This window comes from Stenella coeruleoalba (assembly GCF_951394435.1).
Source record: "Stenella coeruleoalba genome assembly, chromosome: 5".
Classification (NCBI taxonomy): Eukaryota; Metazoa; Chordata; class Mammalia; order Artiodactyla; family Delphinidae; genus Stenella; species Stenella coeruleoalba.
The window spans coordinates 138,630,903-138,658,219 of NC_137150.1; the positions used below are offsets into that span (position 1 = coordinate 138,630,903).

The 27,317-nt window shown below is 42.3% G+C and overlaps 1 protein-coding gene across 2 annotated transcripts in view; it reads left to right on the plus strand.

Annotated features, from left to right (window-relative positions):
* Window positions 1-6,279: 6,279 nt before the first annotated feature.
* The window catches only part of SH3BGR (SH3 domain binding glutamate rich protein), a 64,396-nt gene continuing 43,358 nt past the window's right edge, over window positions 6,280-27,317 (plus strand). For both annotated transcript variants that reach the window (XM_079922286.1, XM_079922285.1), the window contains exons 1-2: window positions 6,280-6,449; window positions 14,083-14,268. In XM_079922286.1, the coding sequence (XP_079778412.1) occupies window positions 6,405-6,449; window positions 14,083-14,268 (231 nt within the window). In that variant the 5' untranslated portion in view covers window positions 6,280-6,404. The remainder of the gene's footprint in view (window positions 6,450-14,082; window positions 14,269-27,317) is intronic.

Sequence of the window (27,317 nt, forward strand, 5' to 3'; positions counted from 1 at the left end):
CAACCACAAGTCTGTTCTCTATATCTGTGAGTCTGTTTTTGTTTCCTAGGTATGTTGATTTGTATCTTATTTTAGATTCCACATATAAGTGATAGCATATGGTATTGGTCTCCTCTGTCTGACTTACTTCACTTAGTATGGTAATCTCTAGGTCCATCCATGTTGCTGCAAATGACATTATTTCATTCTTTTTCATGGCTGAGTAATATTCCATTGTGTATATGTACCGCATCTTCTTTATCCATTCATCTGTCGATGGACATTTAGGTTGCTTCCATGTCTTGTAAACAGTGCTGCTATGAACATAGGGGTGTATATATCTTTTCCAATTATAGTTTTGTCTGGGCACATGCCCAGAAGTGGGATTCAAGCCAACCCCATTTAATTCTGGCTTTTTAGGGGTTGGTGCCAGACAAGGCTTTCCTGTCCCATCACCACCTGCTCCTCCCTATCCTGTTAGAGTGCCCAGTCTTTTTTCTTTTTTTTTTTTGCGGTACGCAGGCCTCTCACTGTTGTGGCCTCTCTGTTGCGGAGCACAGGCTCTGGACGCGCAGGCTCAGTGGCCATGGCTCAAGGGCCCAGCCGCTCCACGGCATGTGGGATCCTCCCGGACCGGGGCACAAACCCGTGTCCCCTGTATCGGCAGGTGGACTCTCAACCACTGCGCCACCAGGGAAGCCCTAGAGTGCCCACTCTTAATTTTGCTGCGTTATGTGTTTCTACAACCTTGGGTGGTGAGTTATTCATATAAGGTGGGTAGTGGTTTTTGTTGTGGGTGAGCTGGGCACCATCTCCAAGTAGACATACATTAGACAAGTGTTGCCCTAGACTTGTCATTCATGGAAAGATGGCTGGTTCATTGCTGCTGGTGCTCCCAAGACAGTAACAAAAGTGGCTGTTTATTATTATGATTATTTTTAACAAATTTATTATTTATTTTTGGCTGCGTTGGGTCTTCGTTGCATGCAGGCTTTCTCTAGTTGCAGCAAGCAGGGGCTACTCTTCGTTGCAGTGTGCGGGCTTCTCATAGCGGTGGCTTCTCTTGTTGCGGAGCACAGGCTCTAGGCGCGCGGGCTTCAGTAGTTGTAGCGTGAGAGCTCAGTAGTTGTGGCACATGGGCTTAGTTGCTCCGCGGCATGTGGGATCTTCCCGGACCAGGGCTCGAACCTGTGTCCCCTGCATCGGCAGGCAGATTCTTAACCACTGCGCCACCAGGGAAGTCCGAAAGTGGCTGTTTATTATTAACAGAACATCCCAACCCTGGTTCTCAGGACTGGAGGAACCTGAAAGATGGAGGCTCCTCAGAACGTCCTTTCCCATCTGAATGGTCTCTCCCTCTCTTTTTTTCTAGCTCTTTCCAGTCTATCACCTTTGTTTCTGCCTTGGAAAGAAGTACTTCTTTCCTGTCTGTCTGTTATGAAAGGGGGAGAGGCCCTTACTGTACGAAGCTGAAGAACTACCTTTTAGTAATTATGGTGGTCACCTCCATCATGCTACATATTAACATAGGCCTTTATAGCTCTGTATGAGTTTCCTAAGGCTGCTGTAACAAATTACCACAGAACTGATGGCTTAAGACAGCAGAAATTTATTCTTTCATGGGTCTGGAGACCGAAGTCCAAAATCAAGGTGTCAGCATGGCCGTGTTCCCTCTGAAGTCTCCTGGGGAGAATCCTTCCTGCCTCTTCCATCTCCTGGTGGTTCCTGCTGTTCCTTGGCTTGTGGCCACATCACTCCAATCTCTGCCTCTGTCTTCACATAGTGTTTTTCTCTGTGTCTCTCTGTGTGTTTTCTTCCCTTCTTATAAGGATATCAGTTATTGGATTTAGGGCCCACCTGAAATCCAGGATGATTTCATTTCAAGATCCTTAACCGATTTCATCTGCAAAGACCCTGTTTCCAAATAAGATCACATTCTGAGGTTTGGGGGGAACATGAATTTTGGCGGGACAATATTCTACCCACTACTGCTACTATGGTGGTCACCACTGTTAAAATAATAAAAATATAAATAAATAATATAAATAAGGAAAATAAAAATTATAAATAAATAATAAAAATTTTAAAAGAATGAAAATCAGCCTTTATTTCTCATTTTATTTTATCTGTAAAATTATATAAATAAACCAAACATAGCATCTGGTATCATTTATTATAAGATCCCTCGAGGATCTCTGCAAAGTTTGGAGCCAGTACCTCATACTTTTATCACTAAAATTGTGTCAAATCGTCCTTTCACAATGTATACACATATCAAATCATCACAATGTACACTTTAAATATCTTACAATTTATTTGTGAACTGTACCTCAATAAAGTTTAAAAAAAGAGTAAATTCTGTTAAAAATTAGGTCAGATCTAAAAGTACTCTTATTTGACTTTAACATCAAGGATTAGAGATCTGAAATAATTAGCCTCTTGCATCTTCATTCGATTAGACAACTTCTTTCTTTTTTTTTTTTTTTTTTTTTTTGGCGGTACACGGGCCTCTCACTGTTGTGGCCTCTCCTGTTGCAGAGCACAGGCTCCGCACGTGCAGACTTAGCGGCCATGGCTCGCAGGCCCAGCCGCTCCGCGGCATGTGGGATCTTCCCGGACCGGGACACGAACCCGTGTCCTCTGCATTGGCAGGCGGACTCTCAACCACTGCACCACCATGGAAGCCGTAGACAACTTATTTCTGAATTGAATTTTCAAAGTCGGAGATTCATTGAGCTTTCTTTTAAGACTCATTTGGAATGTTTTGTATTCCTTTTAATTATCTTGAAGCTCACTGATGTCGCTGTAACAAAAGATGTGTCAGCTGGAGTTTTCAAATTTCTGATTTGTACATTTTCATGGTCATTATTAAAAGGATAAGCTTCTAAAAGTAATTCATAGTGAAATAAAGGAGCACTGGGAATTTGAGGGTAGGAAATCAGGAGTTTTTCTTGTGTGGTGTGGACATAAATGGGGTTGGGTTCAAATCCTGGATACACCGTTACCTTTCCTATCATCTCCCATTCTTCTTCTTCTTCTTTTTTTTTTTTTTTTGGCCATACCTCGAGGCTTGTGGGATCTTATTTCCCTGACCAGGGATTGAACCCGGGCCCTCGGCAGTGAACGTGCCGAATCTTAACCACTGGACTGCCAGGGAATTCCCTCATCTCCCATTCTAAGTCCTCACCGGTGAGGATGGATTGTAATAGGACCCAGTTTTAGGGCTGTTGTGTGGTTTAAGGGAGTGGTTTATGCAAAGCCCTTAGAGCAGGTCTGGCTTGCTCAAAATTGTTAGCTATTAGTTCAAGTAGGAAATTTGTTTCTCCCTAGGGCAGGCAGCTGGAGGGGGTGTCAAGACTGAGGTAGGTTTTGCCCTGTTGTTACCAATATTGGGTCCTCTGGCCTTGTGTGCGGTAAAGCCAATCTACTGACAATCTACTGGGTTGTGGTATGCAGGTGTGAAGGAATGTGCAGGACTTATCGTAGGCACCACACAAGGAGTGTGGGCAACTGATGGTCAAAACCCAGAACTTCCTGATGGGGTTCAGGAAAGTGTTTTCAAGGGTAAAGTGAGGGAGGGGGGTGCTGTAGGGTAGGTGATCAACTTGTGCACAAGTATCTGATTGGTTGATGGTGAGGGAACCAATCATCAGGATGGTGTCATAGGAGTTAACATCATCAATCCTCAGGCTCCAGTTGCTCTGGGGGCTACGTGCTCACCATCATCATGCAGTTAGCTTCTTCCATTTGGGGGAGGCTTTAGTATCTGTAAAACAGCTCAGGAATGTGCATCAAATGCTTTTATCTATGTCCTTCAGGGAGGAACTAAAGGTTCTGTGACTGCCACATGGCTGATTTACTGTTTAAATTGTTACCAGTTCTCCTGGCCCAACTGATACTTTTGTCACTACATGTTCACATCCTTTCAATCATTAATTCTTGAGCCAGGGTTTTGTGACTCAGGGGAGGCCTGAGATAACTATAGGTTTTCTACAGACAAGAGGCAGGCAGAGGATATGGGGGGAGGGGTCTGTCCAGGGAGGCCCCATAGGGTCTTCCTCAGTTATACTATATGATCAGCAGATGTATATTCTCTAGGGCACATGAGCCACAGTTTATGTCACTAACTTACAAAGGCATTAAGAAATACACAGAGCTTATTACTTTCTTAAATAACATTTGCAGCAAAATAGTATGCTCATGTGGTGGATTTAAGACTAAGGTGTTTGAAAAAATATTTCGTGTGACAAAAATAGTATATACTCACTGTAGAAATTTTGGAAAATACAGCAAAGAAGAAAAGCAAAAATGATGGTGGGCTTTAACATAAAATTTTGGTGGGCTTTCAAATAAAATTTACTGGGACGAAGTGAGAGAGTGGCATGGACATATATACACTACCAAATGTCAAATAGATAGCTAGTGGGAAGCAGCCGCATAGCACAGGGAGATCAGCTCGGTGCTTTGTGACCACTCAGAGGGGTTGGATAGGGAGGGTGGGAGGGAGAGGCAAGAGGGAGGGGATAGGGGGATATATGTATATATATAGCTGATTCACTTTGTTATAAAGCAGAAATTAACACACCATTGCAAAGCAATTATACTCCAATAAAGATGTTAAAAAATAAATACAATTTATAATGCTTGTTACTTAAATTTGGGGAACCATGAGTCATCTTCACCTAATTTGGGGAGTAAACTTTGCATGCCCTAAGTTAAATTGTTGCGGGGTCATCTCAACCATTCATCCTGATCTAAATGAAGCTGAGCTATATTCTAGGGTCAGGGTGACCTTTCGTGGAGGGCACCTACCTGAGGGGAAGGGGAGCAGGCCTCCAGACCTTCTGGGCTCTGGTGAGGGGGCTGGAGGTCAAAACCCAAAAGATCCCTCCCCGGTCCCAGGATCTTACAGCCACGACCTTCATGAGCAGTCAGGGACTTTAACTAAGAGAGAGACTCAGCCATGTTAAGAAGACTAAATATACCCTCCTGCCTTTGCCCCTAAAGACCTTGATCTTGACTTTGAAACCCACCAGGAGAGTGGGGTGGCTACCATTTGGGCTTCTTAGTAGATTTTTAATGTCTCTAACGTTTAACACAATTCAAATTATCTATACAAATAAGACACAGAGAGAGAGCCTGTTACAAACAGATCATTCATTTCTTCCCCCCAAAGTCTCTAAAACAGTGGAAGCAATTTGCTTGAAAGCCAGCCCTCCCTGCTGGGTTGGGGATGTCAGCGAAACCTGACACGGTCCTCAGCTTGTCAGCCTCTGTTCTTCAGGAGAAACAGGTGGTAAAGGGGGAAAACTGGGAACAGGCCACTCCTAAAGGAATCTACTGTATGACAGTTCATTGAATTTTTTTTTTTTCAATGCAAAACGATGATTATTTTTACTTTTTAATTCTATCCATAGGAATTGTGTTTGAAGGTTTCACTAAGTTTCCAGGTATTCCTCAGAGTAGACTTGAATGTGGTAGACTTGAATGTCACTATTCATAAATGATAGTGACAATTATTAAGTATTGTTTAATTAGCATGCCGCCTTCTCTGATTAAAATACACGCTTTGTACATTAGGTGCCATTGCCGAGCGGTGTAATAAAAATCATGCACCCTTTAAAAACACTCTTTAGTAGCAGACCCTTATTGCTGATCCAGATGGCTTATCATTTGTATTAATGACAAACTTAATTTCTTGAGTAAATTTTCACCCACTGTGCTCCCTTGATTTTTCTTGCTCAGTGAAATTTATCTGAAGCAAAATATAATAAAGCATGACATATGCATCACAGAATTAAAGTGGAGATTGATTAAAGCTGACTCCAGTTGAAGGGCATTGAGTTTTTTTTAAATCTGCCAGAAAATTTTAAACGAAGGAAGCCGCTCTTTATTTAGGTAAAGGCTTCTGTGGCTGTTCTGACCCGTGCTGTGTGCCTGCCAGAAACCCTGTAAACAAGTCCCCTCCGGCACCGAGCTGGTGGTGTTCGGGCTTTTCCAGCTCCGGGGAGCGCCTCCCTCCTCTTCTCTCCTCCTCCGCTACCCGGGGCTCCACCTCCCGCTGCCCGAGGCATCTCCCTGCAGGTCTCTGATTGGTGCGGAGCGCAGCCTTGCCTTTTAGGGACTGTTGTCGGGCTTTCAAAGGGATTAGGGAAAGGGTCCAGCGGCTGCTTATATCAACCAATCAACTGTTTTCCTGACAGATCCCCAAATATTCCCTGGCCAATGGCGGGGAGAGCCCGAGGTGCCTGGGCCGCTCGTGGGAGAGGCAGGGCTTCAGTGGAGCTGAGAGGCGTGAGCTCGGACAGCCTTGGGCCCCTCGCCAGTCCCCACCTGGCACTTGTCTGTGTCACTGTCAGGATTTGTCTGACTCCGCGTTCCCTCGCAGGGGTGTGTTGGGGGGAGTCCTCTTTGCAACCCTCAAAATGGTTATCAAAGTGTTTGTTGCCACATCATCTGGGTCCATAGCGGTAGGTGTCTGATGGAATTTGGGGGCTTTCTTCCTGTCCTATTTTCTGAATAACTCAGACTTGGAAGTAGAAGGAGGGGGTATGGCCCAGTGCTGGCTTTACATGTCTTTTTGGGGCGTGTGTAAGTAAGCCTGTGAGCCCTTTGCTTTCTGCCTTGGTTTGAATGGTGTTGAAGAAGTGTGTGTGATCTGGGACAGCTGTGTGTGGAAGGGGATTCAAGCAAGGGGGTGTGTTTGATACTAGAACTTTTTTTTTTTTTTTATGGCCACGTTGGGTCTTCGTTTCTGCACGTGGGTCTAGTTGCGGCGAGCGGGGGCTACTCTTCGTTGCGGTGCGTGGGCTTCTCGTTGCGGTGGCTTCTCTTGTTGAGGAGCACGGGCTCTAGGTGCGTGGGCTTCAGTAGTTGCAGCACATGGGCTCAGTAGTTGTGGCACACAGGCTCCAGAGCGCAGGCTCAGTAGTTGTGGCGCACGGGCTTAGCTGCTCCACGGCATGTGGGATCTTCCCGGACCAGGGCTCGAACCTGTGTCCCCTGCACCGGCAGGCAGACTCCTAACCACTGCGCCACCAGAGAAGTTCCCGATACTAGAACTTTTAACATGTGATTTGTGTCGTGTTGTGTCTCATATATGACAGAATGGGAGGCTTTTTTTTTTTTGGTGGAATGTTTCTGCCATTCCTTCTGCAAGACAGTCTAATTTAAAATTGCAAATAAATGACACTTTGTGTAACAATATTTGGAGCGTATGATGGGCCAGATTACTAAAATGACTCCTGGGTGTAATAACTTGTGTATGCAATGTAATCCTAATGAAAGTGTCAAGTTAGCATGTGTAATGCTATTATTTGAGGATAATAATGTCACAGTGACAAGAACAAACATCTCTAAGGCTAAAGGTTTAAATTCTCTAGGAATCCAGACAGACCAAAAACAGGTACTAAAAGCTGACCTCCAAAGCATTGCTTTGTCTGATTTCCTTGGGACCAGGCTGGGAACCACACGTCGATCTCTCTAAGTCCAGCTTTCATTCTGTGCCTTAAGAAATAGAAGTAAGGGAGGGACTCGTTTATCCTTGGAAATGATTCAGGCTTTGATTTTAGGCTTGAACCTGCAGTGTCTATCTGGGACCGACATTTCGACCAGCATTTATCATCTAGGAGGCTGTGGAGAGAAACAGAGCTTTTTAATCCTGAGAGTTGAAGACCAGCAAAGGGGCTGTTTCCTTTTATATCTGATTCCTGGAACTTCTCGGGTTGCAGCTTGGGTTTCAGTGGTCTCTCAGCCAGGATGATACCCTAGACAAATGGTTGGCCCAGGAAACTGTCCTAATGGCAGCTCCTGAATGCCACCCGCGTTGCCCCCGCCTCGCCCCCTCCAGCCCTGAAAGTTCACGCGGTTTCCAGAGAGGACGAGAGGAAAACACGAGAAAAGAGCCTGGTTACTCCTTCTGAGCACAACTGGTGGGCACCTGTTTAGTGAGCTCTCGAACATCTTTTAACAGAAAACGATGAGGAACAATTCCAAATGCAAAACTGCAAAATCTTTTGTGGCTGTTGATGACCTCAGAAACTTTTAGTTGATCTACAAAAAGCACATTTTTGGATTGTTTAGATTAAAAAAATTTTTTTTTGTAGAAAATGGCTTTTGTGGGCTTCAAATACGCTGTTGACACACTCATTGCTGAAAAATTTTTCCACTAACCTGCCAATCTTCTACATGTTCCATAGATCAGGTCTGAGTGGCCCCATGCATCCTTCCGGAGACAGTGAACAAACTGATGGATTTCTTAGGATTATCTGATGTCCTACATTCTTGAAGTTTGGGAACATGATTTAGTTAGCCTGGGGGGATCTGGAGGGGTACTGTTTTTTCCAGGATCTTAGAAAATCCAAGTTCATTCTGCTGCCGGAAGCAAATGTTTTGGTGCCACTTGGGACTATGTTACCTTGGGAAAGTTATTGCCCCTTGCTGAGCCTCAATTTCCTTATCTGTAAAATGAGGGTAAGAATAGTACTCATCTCATAGTGTTGTCATGAGGACTTAGGAAATAAGCAAAGGGTGCCCAGCAGGGTGTCAAGTGCTTAATAAATATTATCATTATTAGTTTTTTAAAATTTATTTATGGCTGCGTTGGGTCTTCGTTGCTGCGCACGGGCTTTTCTCTAGTTGTGGCGAGTGGGGGTGTCTCTTCGTTGCGGTGCACGGGCTTCTCATTGCGGTGGCTTCTCTTTTTGCAGGGCACCGGCTCTAGGTGCACGGGCTTCAGTAGTTGTGGCCCACGGGCTCTAGAGCACAGGCTCAGTAGTTGTGGTGCATGGGCCTAGTTGCTCCGCCGCATGTGGGATCTTCCTGGACCAGGGCTCGAACCTGTGTCCCCTGCATTGAGAGGCAGACTCTTAACCACTGCGCCACCAGGGAAGTCCTATTATTATTAGTTAATGTTATAGTTATCAGCTATGGTTAGTTAGTATTATAATTATTATAACTATTGGTTATTAGTTAATGTTAGTTAATCAATATTTTTGTAGTTATATTTATTAGTTAATATTAGAAGATCTGCATCTGTGACGATGTTTCAGAACTGTCTCAAGCCACATAAATGGAAGAATTTCTGTCTTATCCTAAAGAATGAGAACTGATTTTTCCCACGGTGTCAGTGCTAATGATTTTTCCCGGCTGGGGAATCTCACCCAGAAGCTTCTTTGCAGGACGACCCCAGAGCAGCTGCCAGTACTTACACTGTGTGGCAGTTGGTCTTTGCTACTTACTTCTTCAGTCTGTATACTTTAAAAACAGGTTCTTGCCTGTGACCTCATCAAAGAGGGCATTATGACTTCTGTTGGATGAATGAAATAAATGAAAAAGGAAAAAGCCAATTGTAATCTCTTGATGAGGTTTAGGCATGCAGCTGTGTATCACATCTCTATTTTAACAGCTGATGCCAAAGCGTGGTTCCATGTTTTACCACTTTACACACAGATTTGGGTGAAGAGACCCTGGGAGTAGGGGAGAAAGTTGTTGTACCTTCGTGGATGACCCTCCTCTCCTCCTGAAGGCCATCGCCACAGGGGTTGGGGGACAAAGGGAGAGAGGACGGTCCTCCCTGTTTTCAAGATGCACAGCCCCTGGACCACCATCTTTAAGGACAGACCCTCATGGTGGCCCCCGGATTTTGCAATCCTTTTTCCAGTCTTGATTGAGTGTAAATATAGAGGGAAAAACATGGTTTTTGAATTAGATGGATCTGGATGTGAACCTTGGAAAATTCTTTAATTCACTGGCACCTCAGCTTTGTTATCTTAAAATGGTGATCAGGGGCTTCCCTGGCGGCGCAGTGGTTGGGGGTCCGCCTGCCGAAGCAGGGGATGCGGGTTCGTGCCCCGGTCCGGGAGGATCCCACGTGCCGCGGAGCGGCTGGGCCCGTGAGCCGTGGCCTGCGCGTCCGGAGCCTGTGCTCCGCAACGGGAGAGGCCACAACAGTGAGAGGCCCGCGTACCGAAAAAAAAAAAAAAAAAAAAAATGGTGATCAGAATTCTTGCCTGGCATGGCAGTCAGGACGCGTCAGGCCAGGGTGCCCGACTGCACAGCTTCTCGACTTGTGGTGCAAAATGCTTTTCCACGCTTTCTTAATTCTCACCAGCACCCAGGATGAAGGCGGCGTTCTATCCATTTTGCAGATGAGGCAATGGACGGGCAGAACTTGTGCTCAGAGAGCAACCTTCCCGGCCAGGATGGAAATGCAGGTCACCTCTCACTCAAATGCACCGTGCTTTTTACTACAATACGGTGAGCTTGTTCGGAAAGGTTCCTCACTGTACAGACAATAAACGGAACATGCCAAGCGAGAGACCCAAAGATCACTCTGATGCAGCACAGTCACCAAGAGTGGCTGGTGACTTCAGGACAGAGGAGGATTTTTTTTTTTAATTGTTTTATTGATTTTTTTGATTTACAGTGTTGTGTTAATTTCTGCTGTACAGCAAAGTGATTCAGTTTTCAGATTTCTTTTCCATGATGGTTTATCACAGAATACTGAATATAGTTCCCCGTGCTCTACAGGAGGACTTTGTTGTTGATCCATTCTCTATGTAACAGTTTGCGTCTGCTAATCCCAAACTCCCAGTCCGCCCCTCCCCCACCCCCTCCCCCTGGGCCACCACAGGTCTGTTCTCTAGGAGAACGGCACATTCTTGTGAGTCCACGTAACAGGATAGGAAGTGAAAGCACGGGGTCCTAAGCACTGGTTCGCCAGGGAATTCCCAATGTAACAGGATAAGAAAACAGAACTCTCTCAGCTTCCACTGAGGTCCCAAAGCCTCCAAGTGACACACACCTCAAGGACCCTGGATCCTCCAGAGGGGCTGCCCAGAAGGACGGTGCAGCCTGTGGGACCAGCAATGGCCATGGCGCCCTGGAGAGGGGAGAGGGGGTGAGAGGTGCAGGGGGGAGTGTATCTGTGGTGAGGGCTACTGGGGTGCTGTGCACACCCCTACCCTTGAAACCACAAAGGGGGGGTGGCCTTTGGGGACCGATGCTGTGTCCCTAGGGTCAGCTCAGGAGGCCACACGGAGAAAGGCTGTACTTTGTGGTGGGAGCGGCATCTAGTAGGGACCCTTGAACAAGGACCACCGGGGGGGGGTCCGGGGGGTGCGCCCTGCTCACGTGGGCATCAGAGTGCTGCAAAGGCCACGTGCCAGCCAGGTGAGCTCGTGCACTCCCTGCTCCCCCTCTCCCTCCTCTGGGTTCATCCTAAGACACTTCTCCAGACCCAGGCAGAAGCCAAGAGCTCCAAACAGCCAGGAGAGCCATGCTCTTGACTGAGTTTAAGTTGCTGGTGTTTGGAGAGTCCGGAGGGGCAGATTTTATTTTTCTTTTCTTTATTTGGGGGCAGTGCTGAGAAATAAAATGTAGCACAATACCATGCAGCCAACACTCAGTCAATTTCCTGTAGACGTAATTGCTTTTCTTGAGAGAAATCATCATAAACAGATTCTTTTTTTTTTACATCTTTATTGGAGTATAATTGCTCTACAATGTTGTGTTAGTTTCTGCTGTATAATAAAGTGAATCAGCTATACGTATACATATGTCCCCATATCTCTTCCCTCTGGCGTCTCCCTCCCACCCTCCCTATCCCACCCCTCTAGGTAGTCACAAAGCACCGAGCTGATCTCCCTGTGCTATGAGGCTGCTTCCCACTAGCTATCTATCTTACGTTTGGTAAGCAAACATAATAATGAGAGGAGGAATAATTTCACAAATCCCAATCTTATAAGGCAAAATGTATGGAGTAAAAGTGTCTGGAGTCCTGAAATTTAAGAATACTTATTCACTGTAACTGTTACTTTCAATGAAATGGTCAAAGAGTGGAAAACTTCTTTTGTAGAGACTGGTAGCATAGAAATTCTGGAATATATTCTGTTTATCAAAGCATCCCAGTTAGCTCTGAGCTGCCCCATTTTTATATTTCTAATTCTAAAAAGATATTATAGGAAAACATTTAGCAATTGAATTAACTGATGCATATAAATTAAACATTTGTTGGACCGCAAACTTTGGTAGTGTATATATGTCCCTGCCACTCTCTCACTTCGTCCCAGCTTACCCTTCCCCCTCCCCGTGTCCTCAAGTCCATTCTCTAGTAGGTCTGCGTCTTTATTCCCGTCTTGCCCCTAGGTTCTTCATGACCATTTTCTTTTTTTTTTTTTAGATTCCCTATATATGTCTTAGCATCTGGTATTTGTTTTTCTCTTTCTGACTTACTTTACTCTGTATGACAGACTCTAGGTCCATCCACCTCACTACAAATAACTCAACTTCGTTTCTTTTTATGGCTGAGTAATATTCCATTGTATATATGTGCCACATCTTCTTTATCCATTCATCTGTCGATGGGCACTTAGGTTGCTTCCATGTCCTGCCTATTGTAAATAGAGCTGCAATGAACATTGTGGTATATGACTCTTTTTGAAGAGTTTATGGTTTTCTCAGGGTATATGCCCAGTAGTGGGATTGCTGGGTCATATGGTAGTTCTATTTTTACATAATAAACAAATCTTCCTCTCCTGTTTTCTCCATCTTTCTTTGACTTTCCAGCAGAAGAAACGTAAGTCAAGACTTCGGGAAATGTTCATCTGTGTAGAAACTGTGCAACAAAATGAAATCCTTTTCCAACCCACCTCGGGTCCTGAGGCATGATTTTCTTTTAAAATTCTTTTTTTAAATTGAAGTATAGTTAATTTACAATGTTGTGTTAGTTTCAAGTGTACAGCACAGTGATTCAGTTAAGTCCTGAGGCATGATTAATAGAGATGGAAATAACGCTGGTGAGGGAGCGGACCTCAGCCAGGCTGAGGCTCCCGGGAGGGTATTTGAGGGGGAAGGAAGACAGGGGTTTGGACAGAATAAAGGATATTGCCTTCTGAATATTTAATTAAAAGTAAATCTGCCTGAGTGATTAAGAATCTGCCTGCCAATGCAGGGGACACGGGTTTGAGCCTTGGTCCGGGAAGATCTCACATGCTGTGGAGCAACTAAGCCCGTGTGCCACAACTACTGAGCCTGCCCTCAACAGCCCGCAAGCCACAACTACTGAGCCCACGTGCCACAACTACTGAGCCCATGTGCCTAGAGCCCATGCTCTGCAACAAGAGAAGCCACTGCAATGAGAAGCCCGTGCACCGCAATGAAGAGTAGCCCCCTTCACTGCAACTAGAGAAAGCCCGTGCACAGCAATGAAGACCCAACACAGCCAAAAATAAATAAATAAAAAGATAAATTTATAAAAAAAATAAAAGAGGGCATCATTCATTCTGGGAGTGAATTCTTTGAAGCGAGAAAACTGTAATTGTTTCTGGGGAAGGAGTTCTAAGCCTTCAAGATGGCCACATTCACAAAGAAATGGCATTTTGTAGATACAGTCCTTGTACGTGAACCAAGGGTAGAGAAAAGGGCCCTAGGATGTTCTCTCTTAGGTGTGGCTGGCACTCTGATCTCAGGTGAGGAGCTGGGTGTGAGTGCGAAAGGAGAACAGGGTTATTTTACTGCATTTCTCTTCAATATTCTGGGAGAAATATCCACCAGCTTTTCTAGCTTTTTTTCTCTCTCTTCTAATAATCTCCATGTGGGCTTTTCAGTTTCCTGTATTATTTCTAAAACTGCTTTTGTTCAATGTGACTTGTTCCTATTTTCATAACTGTGAGTAAAGTGCCGTTTAACGTGGGTATACTTGGTATTTGAGTTTCATAGTAAATTGTCTTTTTTTCCTTCTCTCTCTCATCTTTTTCTTTGTAAACGATTCTTACTTATTTTTTGGCATTAAAGCTTAGCAGAGAATTAAAAGTATTTTGAAGGCTTCAAATAAAAGCTATGATGAGAGCATTGCCATTTTTATTACGTCAATTATACATCAAGGATTTAAACATTGATGAGATTAAGATTTCAGAATTTAAATGATGACCCTGTTGATCCTATGGAATGAAGAGCTATGATTTTAAGGATTTCCTTGTTTAAATATTTCACGGTATTATTTGTGTTGTATGGTACAGTTGAAGGAAGGGCTTAAGTTATGTAAATATAAATAAAATGGTGTTTTACAAACTGTCTAATAGTAATCTCTCTACTCTTGACCAGATTAGGAAGAAACAGCAAGAAGTAGTGGGCTTTTTGGAAGCTAATAAAATCGATTTTAAGGAGTTCGATATTGCTGGAGATGAAGACAATCGGAAGTGGATGAGAGAGAACGTTCCTGGAGAGAAGAAACCTCAAAATGGGATTCCTCTGCCCCCACAGATATTCAACGAAGAGCAGTACTGTGGGGTGAGGTTTGGTTTTTTAGAAAAGTCTTCTGCATGTGTGTTTATCAGAAGTCATTTAAAGCAGATCGATTTCGATGCAGCATTTGAATTTTTTGATCTATTTCTACCATTCAGTACCTGGATGGTAGATCCATGGTGAAGGATCAATAATAGTTAAGACTTACAAAATGATGGAAACAATAAAATAATGATTCAGAAGTTCTTGGGATTCTTTTAGCTTCCTTATTTTGTTTTGAAGAATTGAGGTCACTTGTTCAAGCAAAATACACATTTAGTTGGAAAGAAATTCTGGTCAACCTTGCAGGGTACACATACATGCTCCCACAGGGACACTGGGTATGTTTTCAATTTTGTAAAGAATAATTTGCAAAAGTAGAGTTTGGTGTAAGTGTATCTAAACAGTTTAAAAACTGGTCTGGACACCCTTCCTCCTTGTGAGGACACAGCAAGTAGATGGCCATTTATCAACCAAGAAGGGGGCTCACCAGACACTGAATCTGCTGCTGCCTTGATCTTGGACTTCCAGAACTCTGAGAAATGAATAGCTGTTGTTCATAAACCACCCAAACACAAAAAACAAAATCTGTTCTGGACATTTCATCATAATAACAATTTTATTTTATACATTTAGTAGTCCATTTTACCATAAAATCACTTTTTCCTCAGAGTTTATAGATTCTGCTTAGTAAATCAAATTGTTGAAAGGAAACATTTAAAAACTCAAAGGGCTTTGGAGCATGAAACTGGAGTTATCTTAGGGGTCCTCTAAATCTTCTAGGCCGTTTTTCAGACGCAGCAATCAGGGTTCTGGAAGGCAGAGGGAATCAATGGCCCAGAGCGGACGACTTCTTTTTTTTCTAATTAATTAATTAATTTTTGGCTGCATTGGGTCTTCATTGCTGCGCGTGGGCTTTCTCTAGTTGTGGTGAGCGGGGGCTACTCTTAGTTGCTGTGCATGGGCTTCTCATTGCGGTGGCTTCTCTTGTTGCAGAGCACGGGCTCTAGGTGCGCAGGCTTCAGTAGTTGTGGCTCGCGGGCTCTAGAGGGCAGGCTCAGTAGTTGTGGTGCATGGGCTTAGTTGTTCCGTGGCATGTGGGATCTTCCTGGACCAGGGCTCAAACACATGTCCCCTGCATTGGCAGGTGGATTCTTAACCACTGTGCCATCAGGGAAGTCCCAGAGCTGACTACTTCTGAAGGCTAGAGCCTGGTGTAGGAATCTTCACTCACCTCTTCTCTTCTTGCTGCACAAAACTGTTGGTCCTTTAGCTTAGCTTCTCTTTACTGTTACGTTTCTCACCTAAAGCAGGTGTCATCAAACTATAGCCAGAGGGCCAAGGCCTGCAGCTGCCTGTTTTGGTAAAATTTTGTTGGACACATCTGCACTAATTCACTTACCTAGTGCCTATAGCTAATTTTGCATGATGGCAGAGTTGAGCAGTTGCAACAGAGACCATATGACCCACAAAGCCAGAAATATTTATGATCTGCCCATTTACAGAAAAGCTTTCGGGCCTTTTATTTGAATCATGAATTGTTTCATTGTTGGGGGTTTGCATTAGTTTCCTAGGGCTGATGTAACAAAACACCACAAACCTGGTGGTTCTTATGGACTGTGTGTTTGTGTCCCCCCCAAATTCATACGTTGAAGTCCTAATGCCCAATGTGATGGTGTTTGGAGATGGGGCCTTTGGGAGGTGATTAGGGTTAGATGAGGTGCTGAGGGTGGGGTCCTCATGATGGGATTAGTGCCCTTACAGGAAGAGGAAGAGAGAGAGAGAACGGTTTCTCTTCACCATGTGAACAAACAGCCAGGGGCAACTCTCTGTAAGCCAGGAAGAGAGCAGAACCCAACTATGCTGCACCCAGGATGCATTTCTGATATTTAAGCCACCCAGTCTATGGTATTTTGTCATGGCAGCCCGAGATATTACAGTGTCTTAAAATAACAAAAATTTATTCTCTCACAGTTCTGGAGGCCAAAGTTTGAAATCAAGGTGTCAATAGTGTTGGTTTCTTCTGTAGGCTCTGAGGGAAAATCTGTTCCCTGCCTTTCTCCTGGCTTCCGGTGGCTGACAACAATCTCTGGCATCCTTTGGCTTGTTGACATATTATGCCCATCTCTGCCTCTATCTTTACATGGTCTTCTTGCAGGTCTCTTTGTGTCTTCACATGGCCTTCTTTTTTTAAAATAAATAAATAAATAAATAATTTATTTTTGGCTGTGTTGGGTCTTCCTTGCTGTGCACGGGCTTTCTCAAGTTGCAGCGAGTGGGGGCTATTCTTTGTGGCAGGGCTTCTCATTGTGGTGGCTTCTCTTCTTGCAGAGCACAGGCTCTAGGTGTGTGGGTTTCGGTAGTTTTGGCACATGGGTTCAGTAGTTGTGGCTAACAGGTTCTAGAGTGCAGGCTCAGTAGTTGTGGCTCAGGGGCTTAGTTGCTCTGCAGCATGTGAGATCTTCCCAGACCAGGGCTCAAACCCGTGTCCCCTGCACTGGCAGGTGGATTCTTAACCACTGCGCCATCAGGGAAGTCCCCACATGGCCTTCTTATAAGGACAAAAATTCATTGGAATAGGGTCCATCCTAGTACAACACAGCCTCATCATAAGTAACTACCTCTGTAAATACCTTTATCTCCAAATGAGGTCACTTTCTGAGGTCCTGGGTGGACATGGCTTTATAGGGGACAGTACAGGCTGTGTGAATTTACATGGCTGTGTTAGGATTCCTCAGAGGCTTAGCTCAAAGTCCTGTGAATGTGGGAGTGTCTTCAAACAGTCTTAATGTGGCAAGCAGTTATTTAGTGGAACATATGGTCCAGTCCAGCTCTCCTGGGATTGAAGTTGGAGCTTCCCAGAGTGTAGAGAGCACTTGCTCTGTGAGGAAAAGTCCCTCCCCTGCACCCCACACTCCTCTCCCCACCCAGTCCAGACCTCCTGGCCTCCAGACATCCCTCAACCCTGAGCTGAATTTTTTTTTTTTTTTGCGCTACTCGGGCCTCTCACTGTGTGGCCTCTCACGTTGCAGAGCACAGGCTCCGGACGCGCAGGCTCAGCAGCCATGGCTCACGGGCCTAGCTGCTCCGCGGCATGTGGGATCTTCCCGGACCGGGGCACGAACCCGTGTCCCCTGCATCTGCAGGCGGACTCTCAACCACTGTGCCACCAGGGAAGCCCTGAATTTTTTTTTTTTTGAATTTGACCTTATGTTTGTTTGTTTATTTATTTATTTATTTATTTATATTTTTGGCTGCATTGGGTCCCTGTTGCTGCACGTGGGCTTTCTCTAGTTGTGGTGAGCCAGGGCTACTCTTGGTTGTGGTGGGCGGGCTTCTCATTGCGGTAGCTTCTCTTGTTGTGGAGCGCGGGTTCTAGGCGCAGGGGCTTCAGTAATTGTGGCATGCAGGGTTCAGTAGTTGTGGCTCATGGGCTCTAGAGCGCAGGCTCGGTAGTTGTGGTGCACGGGCTTAGTTGCTCTGTGGCATGTGGGATCTTCCCGGACCAGGGCTCTAACCTGGGTCCCCTGCATTGTCAGGCAGATTCTTAACCAGTGCACCACCAGGGAAATCCCTGAGCTGAATTTTTAAGAACTGCAACTCTTCTTGGATAAAGAAAGGGAGAATAAGTTTTTTCGGGGGAGGTAGTGGTGATGAGCAATTTTTATTTTTCATAAAATTTTTTAACAATTGAAAAATTGATAGATGTGCACACGGAAAAATTAAAATGCTTCCAAAGTTGCCTGCAGTGAAGATTCTCCTCCCTCCCATTTCATCCCCCTCTAGTTCCTTCCTCTCAGGTGGGCCAGCTTCGTGGATCTGGGAAGTCACACCAGACCCCGCTCAAGAGAGCTCTCAGCTTGGTTTCACGCTCTACTGCTGCTGTCTTGAAATTCACAATGATTTTTGAACCAGGGAAGCATTGTTTTTATTTTGCACCGGGACCTGCAAATTATGTAGCCGGTCCTGCTCTGGACCAACCAATGCTGGCAATTTCTTGTTTGGCCTTCCAGGAATTTTCTATGTGCATTAACAATTGCATATCACTTAAAAGAGGGGGTGTACTCTATACACTTTGTTCTTTTCACTTAATAACCACATCTCAGAGATCATTGCATAGCTGCACATACTCTTTTTTTAAAAACAGTTTCATTTTATATTGGAGTATAGTTGATTAACAATGTTGTGTTAGTTTCAGGTGTACAGCAAAGTGATTCAGTTATACATATACATGTATCTATTCTTTTTCAAATTCTTTTCCCGTTTAGGTTACTGCAGAATATTGAGCAGAGTTCCCTGTGCTATACAGTAGGTCCCTGTTGGTTATCGTTTTTGTTTTTTTAAATTAATTAATTTTTTGGCTGCGTTGGGTCTTCATTGCTGCAGGCTTTCTCTAGTTGCGGCGAGCGGGGGCTACTCTTGGTTGCGGTGTGTGGGCTTCTCATTGCGATGGCTTCTCTTGTTGTGGAGCGCGGGCTCTAGGCGTGTGGGCTTCAGTAGTTGTGGCACGCGGGCTTCAGTAGTTGTGGCTCGTGGGCTCTAGAGCACAGGCTCAGTAGTTGTGGCGCACGGGCTTAGTTGCTCCGCGGCATGTGGGATCTTCCCGGACCAGGGCTCGAACCGTTGTCCCCTGCATTGGCAGGTGGATTCTTAACCACTGAGCCACCAGGGAAGTCCCTGGTTATCCGTTTTAAATATAGCAGCGTGTACATGTCAACCCCAAACTCCCAATCTATCCCTCCCCCCTATCCTTCCCACCTGGTAACCATAAGTTCATTCTCTAGGGCTGTGAGTTTGTTTCTATTTTGTCAATAAGTTCATTTGTATCAGTTTTTAAGATTCCAAATATAAGTGATAGCATATGATATTTGTCTTTCTCTGTCTGACTTACTTCACTTAGTATGATAATCTCCAGGTCTATTCATGTTGCTGCAAATGGCACTATTTCTTTTTTTTTTTTTTAATCCCTTCCTCCCTGTCCCCTTTGGTAACCATAAGTTTGTTTTTTATGTCTTTGAGTCTATTTCTGTTTATAAATAAGTTCATTTATATCATTTTAAATTTTTAAATTTTATTATTTATTGATTGATCGATTCAGTATTTGTCATTTTTCAAATGGCATTATTTCATTCTTTTTAATGGCTGAGTAATATTCCATTGTATATGTGTACCACATCTTCTTTATCTATTCATCTGTCAGTGGACATTTAGGTTGCTTCCATGTCTTGGCTACTGTAAACTGTGCTGCAATGAACATTGGGATGCATGTATCTTTTTAAACCATGTGTTTCTCCAGATATATGCCCAGGAATGGGATTGCTGGATCATATACTGTTTATTTTAATGGCTGCACAACATTCCATTGGATGTGACATAATTTATTGGCACAGTCCTCTAATGGGGAACATTCAGGTTGTTTCCAGTCTTTCTCAGCTACAAACGATGCTGCAGGAAACCTCTTTATGGGTACAGTGCTTTGTATTCAGTCTGAGTATATGTATAGGATAAATTCCTAGAAGGTGTGCTGACTTACAGCATATACGCTTCTCACCCTTCAATAGATATTAAACCTGGACTGTAGTTGCACCAATTTGCATTTTCAAATGTAATTTGAGTGTGGCTGTTTCCCTGTGACTTTGACAACACTCTATATGCATACTTTTGGATCTTTGCCAATCTAAGTGAAAAATGTGTTCTTATTGCTTTGACTTGGATTTCTGTCTTAATGGGTGAGGCTGAACATCTTTTTCTCTGTTTATAAGCTCTCTGTGTTTTTTTCAATGACTTACTATTTTTCTGTTTGGTTCCAGGTAACGTTTACTGGTTTGTAAGAGTCTTTACTTTTGAAGGAAAGTAGCCCTGTCACTACCATGTTGCAAATATTTTCCCATGTTTCTTATTTGTCTCTTGACTTTTTAAAGTGATTTTTTTGGAATGCAGGACTTAAATTTTTTTTGTGCAGACAGATCTATTAACCTTTTTTAAAAAAATGGTTCCTGTCTTGTTTAGAAAATTGTTCTGCGCTCTAAAATCATCAAAGGAATCATCTCATGTTTTCTTCTAGTACTTTTCCAGTGAAAGTAGGATTTAAAACCTCTTACTTTTGCTTATTTTAGCTGTCCTTTTCAATCAAGGCAAGTTACGGTAGAAACAATATTGAAGCATTTTCTTTCAATCTATGTTAACTTCCAGGGTAAAAGGTCTGCAGTTATTTTCTGCTATAAAAATAAAACCTCAAAGGCATTTTTATTCTGTTTTGCTGTGATCTAGCAATGCTTTTCATTTTAATTGTGAAAGAAGAAGAAAAGAATTCCCAAGTAAGAAAAAAGGCTTCTATTTTTAAGATGTATTTTCCTATTACAAGTATGGCTCTAATGAGTAAGCATACAAATTATTTTATGTTTAACTGTTTTTAATTCTTTTCAGTTCTGCCTTCAGAGAGGTATTAGACGTTTTTCTTACTAGCAACTTTGCTAAATTTGCTTTTCTGCAGTCTGTGGATATTCTTAACAAAAGTTCATTAATGAGGCAAAGGACTTTGTTTTCAGAAAGTAGGTAAAAATGACTATTTGTATTGTAGGTTCTGATTTTGAAAGGAGACTCAAAGGTTATGAAGGATATGTCAGGTTTAAAATGGCATAAATCTACTCAATATTCTGTAATAACCTATACGGGAAAAGAATCTGAAAAAGAATGGATAGATGTGTATGTATAACTGAATCACTTTGCTGCACACCTGAAACTAACACAACATTGTAAATCAACTATATTCCAATATAAAATAAAAATTAAATAAAAAAGAAAGTGATAAACCTGCTTTAAAAAAATAAAATGGCATAAATCTGGATGGTCGATGTGTCTTTCCACACGATTGAAATGTGGACGGTCAGAATAATGCTACCATTTAAGTTGAATCACTGGACTCTGGATTCTTGAATGGTCACCTATATGCCGTACCTGATGACGGCAGCAGGGAGAGGGGACCTCAAGGGCAAGCAGTGGCCTTCTCTGCACCAGGGCAGTGAGAGGGCTGGATGTCACAGGTAGTTCTGAGTACCATCGTGTCCCTGCCAGCCTGAACCCCTGTTGCTCTGGGCAGAATAGATGAAGATGTTATCGTGAGGGCATGGCAGACAACTGTTGCCTACAGAAAGGGCACACCACCGGGAAGCAGCACAGTGGAGGCCGGGTCACCCGCCTGGCAGAAGAACACTAACAGGAAGTAGCCAACTTGTCTGTTGATGCCAAGTCGGAGTCTGTGCATTTTTGCCTAGGTGAGGGCTGGGGTGCCTGCCTGGGCCTGGACGCAGCAGCCAAAGGGGACCTTGACCATTCAGCTGAGAGGCAAGTATCTGTGGGGACACAGGACTGCAAGGGAGGACAGGATGCCCGTCCAATTAGGGCAGGGGGAGGGCGTTCTCAACACACTGATGTTACTGAACAGGGTATTTTATTTTATTTTTTAATTAAAATTTCTTTTTCAGTATGATCACAATTTTATTATATCTTTTTTTTTTTTTTTTTTTTTTTTGCGATACGCGGGCCTCTCACTGTTGTGGCCTCTCCCATTGCGGAGCACAGGCTCCGGACGCGCAGGCTCAGTGGCCATGGCTCACGGGCCCAGCCGCTCCGCGGCATGTGGGATCTTCCCGGACCGGGGCACGAACCCGTGTCCCCTGCATCGGCAGGCGGACTCTCAACCACTGCACCACCAGGGAAGTCCATATATATATATGTATCTATCTATCTATCTATCTATATATATAAAATTATATCTATCTTATATATAACTTTGACAGTACATATACCAACACGTTAATAAAAGTTACTTTTTGTTTTGCCATTATGGGCAATTTTTCCTTGCCTTTTTTTTTTTTTTTGCGGTACGCGGGCCTCCCACTGTTGTAGCCTCTCCCGTTGCGGAGCACAGGCTCCGGACGCGCAGGCTCAGCGGCCATGGCTCACGGGCCCAGCCGCTCTGCGGCATGTGGGATCTTCCCAGACCGGGCATGAACCCGTGTCCCCTGCATCGGCAGGCGGACTCTCAACCACTGCACCACCAGGGAAGCCCTCCTTGCCTTTAAAAAAGAAAATTTATTGAAGTATAACTTATTTACAATGTTGTGTTAATTTCTGCTATACAGCAAAGTGACTCAGTTATACATATATATCCTTTTCATATTCTTTTCCATTATAGTTTATCACAGGATATTGAATCTAGTTCCCTGTGCTCTACAGTAGGCCCTTGTCGTTTATCCATCCTCTGTATAATCGTTTGCATCTGCTAATCCCAGCCTCCCAGTCCTTCCCTCCCCCACCCCCTCCTCCTTGGCAACCACAAGTCTTGAACAAGCTATTTTATGTTATTAAAATTTTATTATGAAATGTGCCATAGATGATAAAAAATATGTAGTTTCAAGAGGGATAATAAAAATGAACAACCATGTGCACGCCATCGGTTTGAGTAGCGTGATATCTCCAGAAATTTAAAAGCACACTGCGTGCTTCTCCCTGATCGTGTCCAGCTCCTTTTGCACAAGAGGGAGCCAGGGTAGTGAATTTTGTGTTTACCGTTCCTTTCCTTTTCTCCCGTCTCCCATGTATACACATCCAAGGAATACATTGTTTTGTTTTGCCTATTTTTGAGCTTTATATAAATGGACTCATACTATCTGTATTTTTTGAGTTGCTTCTTTCACCAACATATTTCAAAGATACAACCATGTTGATTGTTGTTGTTCCTAGTTTATTCATTTTCATTGCTTCAGAGTAGACACTGGTGTGTGTCTTAGTCTGTCTGAGCTGCTATAACAAAATGTCACAGACTTAGTGGCTTATGAACAAGCGAAATTTATTTCTCATAGTTCTGGAGGCTGGGGAATCCAAGATCAAGGTGTCAGCGTGGTTGAGTTCTGATAAGGGCCACCTGTTTCACAGCTGGTGCCTTCTTGCTTTGTCCTTACGTGATGGAAGGGATGAGGGAACTCTGGGGGATCTCCTCATAAAGGGCACTAATTCCATTCATGAGGGCTCCACCTTCATGACCTAGGTCATCACTCTCAGTATGTTTAGCTCTAACAGACAATACAAAGAGTTTTTTAAAGCTGAGCTGAGGGATGGTCACACTTTGAAACTAATGATGGCAGTGATTCCAGGAGAGGGAAGACAGATTCGGGGATGTTTGAAGCACTGGTGAGATCGCCCCCACATTTCCAGTCACTCTGAGAAGGTTTTTGTTGTTGTTTTGATCTGACCTTCCCTCTAGGTCCTGGGAGTCAGGACTGGGGTCAAGTGGAGTAGAACCTTTGCGAGTTGCACATTTTTACCACTTTTTTTTTGGTAAAATATATTTTTCAATTTTATGAAAAAAGATGGTGACAGTGGCTGACAATTTAAAAATATTTTCCTCCAAATAATCCAAAAACTCTATTTCAACCCCTCTCCCATTTAAAAAATGTTCTAAACCATCTGCTCTGGCTCCCTGTGGCAGCTCAGGGTAGGCCCCACAGGAGGCATCCTTTAACTGTGGCTGTTAGTAAAGAGATTGCGTAGCTCTTCATGTTTGTGTGTCCTCTTCTGTATATATTTAGAACACTTTTCTATTGAGTTTTTGCCTTTTCCTTATGATGGAAAAAGGACAAGCATTTTATATATATATATACACACACACATAATTAAGAAGAGCATAAAAAATGTGAAGTCCCTCCAAAAGAATCTAACAAGAGATGTCTGGAGAAAATTTAAATGTTACGGAAGACTTAAATAAATGATGCTAGAGAACATATCCTTGGGTTGACCATCTCTATAAAAAGGTAGTATCTTAAAGATCCTAATTCTTCCCAAATTGATCTATAGATCCAATACTTTTTCAATCAAAATCCCAGAAAGAATTTTTGTAGAACCAAGCAAGATAATTTACCTAAAATGAACAAGGAAAGGTCTAAGAATAGCAAGAAGAAGCAGAAAATAAGCAAGTCTCATTATAAAGCTCTGATCATGAAGACAGTGTGATATTGAAGGATAAATAGACAGGTAGACCTAATGTCCGGAAATAGAGTCCCACACAATACACAACTGGTTAAGACAGTGCTGGCATGGCAGATAGATGGGGAAAGAATGGACTTTTTAATAAATGTGGATGAAACAATTAGCTGAAATAACTGGTGATTTAAAAAAATTAAAATAATTATTAAAAAATTTACCCTTATTTCTTTTTTAAAAATTGAGATGTAATTGACATATAACATTATATTAGTTTTAGGTGTGCAACACAATGATTTGATATATGTATATACTGCAAAATGATTACCACAATACATTTCATTAACATCTATCACTTCATATAGTTACCATTTTTTCCTTGTGATGAGAACTTATATAATCTAGTCTCTTAGCAACTTTCAATTTTTTTTTCAATTTTTTTTGTCTTATTGATTCTTACTGATCTCTATCTATATACATCTCTATCTATATATAATTTTTTTCCTATTTGCTAAATCTCTGCTCATCTTTATTTTTTCCTTCCATACTCTTTGGTTTCTTTTTTCCCCCAACATTAATGCTTGACTCACTACTTTTAAAGCTTTTTTCTTTTCTAATGTAGGTATTTAAGGCTATAAATTGCCCTCTGTGTACTTCTTTAGCTCATTCCATGTATTTTGATATGCAATATTTTCATTGTTGTTTCTAAAACATTTGTAGTCCATAATATGATTTCTTTTTTGACCCATGCATTGAGATTTGGATATATTTGGAGTAACTTCTATTATTTTGTTGTGTACTTTTTATTTTTCCAACTTTTGCAGTTTCTTTCTTTTTTTTATCTTTTCTTGACTTTATTTTGACTAAAGTCTTTTTTCCTAATTATATTTCTCCGTTTACTTAATATAAGCTATCTGTTCTCTTAGTGGTTACTTTAGTTATTTTAACAACCACACTTAATTTAAATTAGGTAAGATTGTATCTTTACTTTAACCCTAATCACCCTTTCCCTATTTACATGTGTTTGGTTATTTTAGTATTTTAATTTGTTGGCCATTATACCACCTCACAACATTTCTACTTGTTGTTTTTATAGTCAAGGTTTGTTTAGATTTAGATTTGCTCACATATTTATTAATACCTTTGCTCATTATTTCTTCTTGCATCTTAGATAATCCACCTGGAATCATTTTCCTTCTGCCTAAATGCATCCTATAAGAGTTTCTTTAAGTGAGGGTCTGTTGGTGGTAAATCCTCTAAATTTTTTTTGTTTAAAACAGACATTTTTCCAGACAAGTGTCTTTATTTCACTCATGTATGAAAAATAGTTTCACTAAGTCTAGAATTCTGAGTCAAGGGTTATTTTTTTTGTAAGCATGTTGAAATTATTTTACTTTCTTCTGACTTCTGCATTGCTATTGAGAAGCCAGTTGTCAATCTAATGCCATACTTTGCAGGGGAAACGTTTTCCTTTTCCCCTCCCTTATACCCCTCCCTCCATGGGCTGCATTATAATCTTTCTCTAGGATGTGTCTAGATTTAGAGGTTTTTTTTTTTTTTTTTTTTTGCCACATGGCAGTGAAAGCGCCAAGTCCTAACCACTGGACCACCAGGGAATTCCCTAGAGTTCTTCTTATTTATCCAGTTTAGGATTATTTTTGGGCTTCCTGAGTCTAAGGATTGGTATCTTCAGCAAGTCTAGAAGATTATTAGCCATATATGTTTGAGTATGGTTTTCCCCCATTGTCTCTGTTAGCTTCTCCTATAAGATGTGTGTTAGACCTTCTCATTCTGTCTTCCTATAATAATATTTCTTCCATATTTTTCATCCTTTTCCCCCCCTCTCCAGATAATGTCTTTGGTTGAATCTCCCAGTTAGCTAAATTGTTTTCTTCTGATGTGGTCTAATTAGCTATTTAATCCACATTTTCATTGTTAGGAGGACTTTCTGGTTCTTTCCAAATTTGCTTAATTGTTCTTTCTAGTTTATTTCTTGTGTTTTCAAGCTTTTCTTTCATTTCTTTATGTATATTAAATATAGATATTTGATATTTTCTGCCTGATAATTCCAGTGTCTGATTCTGCTTTCCATTATTTCTGCTGGCTTTCACACATGGTATATTTTTATTTCCTTATTTATTTTGTGATTTTTGACTCTGAATTGCTCATTAAGAAAAATGCTATTTTCAGTTACTCTTTGAGGCTGGAATTTGTTCCTGCTAGTTTCCTGGGAGATCTATAAAAGTTAGAACCCTTTTAACTTGATTTCCTTTGAAGATTTTCTGGACAACACATGTCGTGGGAATTTGGATCAAAAACTCTCATGAATTTTGGCTTGTAGTTATAAATTCTCAGAGAATGTTTTCTCTTTCACTGAGCACCAAAGTTGAATCAGGGAAGTTTTCTTCCATTCTATTTTTCATGGCAAAGTTTTTTCTCATTTATATTTACATTGAGGGTAGAGCCCTCAGTGGGGTTCTGGTGTGTGTGTCTGTGTATATATATATATATATATATATGTGCATGTATGTGTGTATCTATGTATATGTGTGTATGCATGTGCATATGTATGTGTCTGTACATGTATCTATACATCTATGTATATACGTGTATATATGCGTTTATATGTGCACATGTATATGTATGTGTCTATATGTGCAAATGTATATCTCTGTGTGTGTATGTATGTGTGTGTATCTTTATGTGTGTGTGTTTTATAGAACTCCCCACCTTAAGGAGGCCCAGGCTTTATCCATTTGCCTCTTTTCTCTCTGTGGCATCAGAGTGGAAGATAAAGATTTCCTGGTTTTGTAAGAAACTCTCAACGTGGATGGTGGCCTTGTTGTGTGCTTATTCTTAGGATTCTTGATCTCACTTGGCTATACTTTTTTTTTTTTTTCCGGTACCAGCTTAGCAATGAATTTATACTTTTTTTCTTAACCTGGCTTAAAAATTTCTTTTTCGAGATGGTGTTTTAGGGCATCTAATCTGCCACACTAACGTAACTGGAAGTTGAAAAACCATTTCATACTCATTATTTTCTATATCTATTTGTTAACATCAAGTAAAAAATA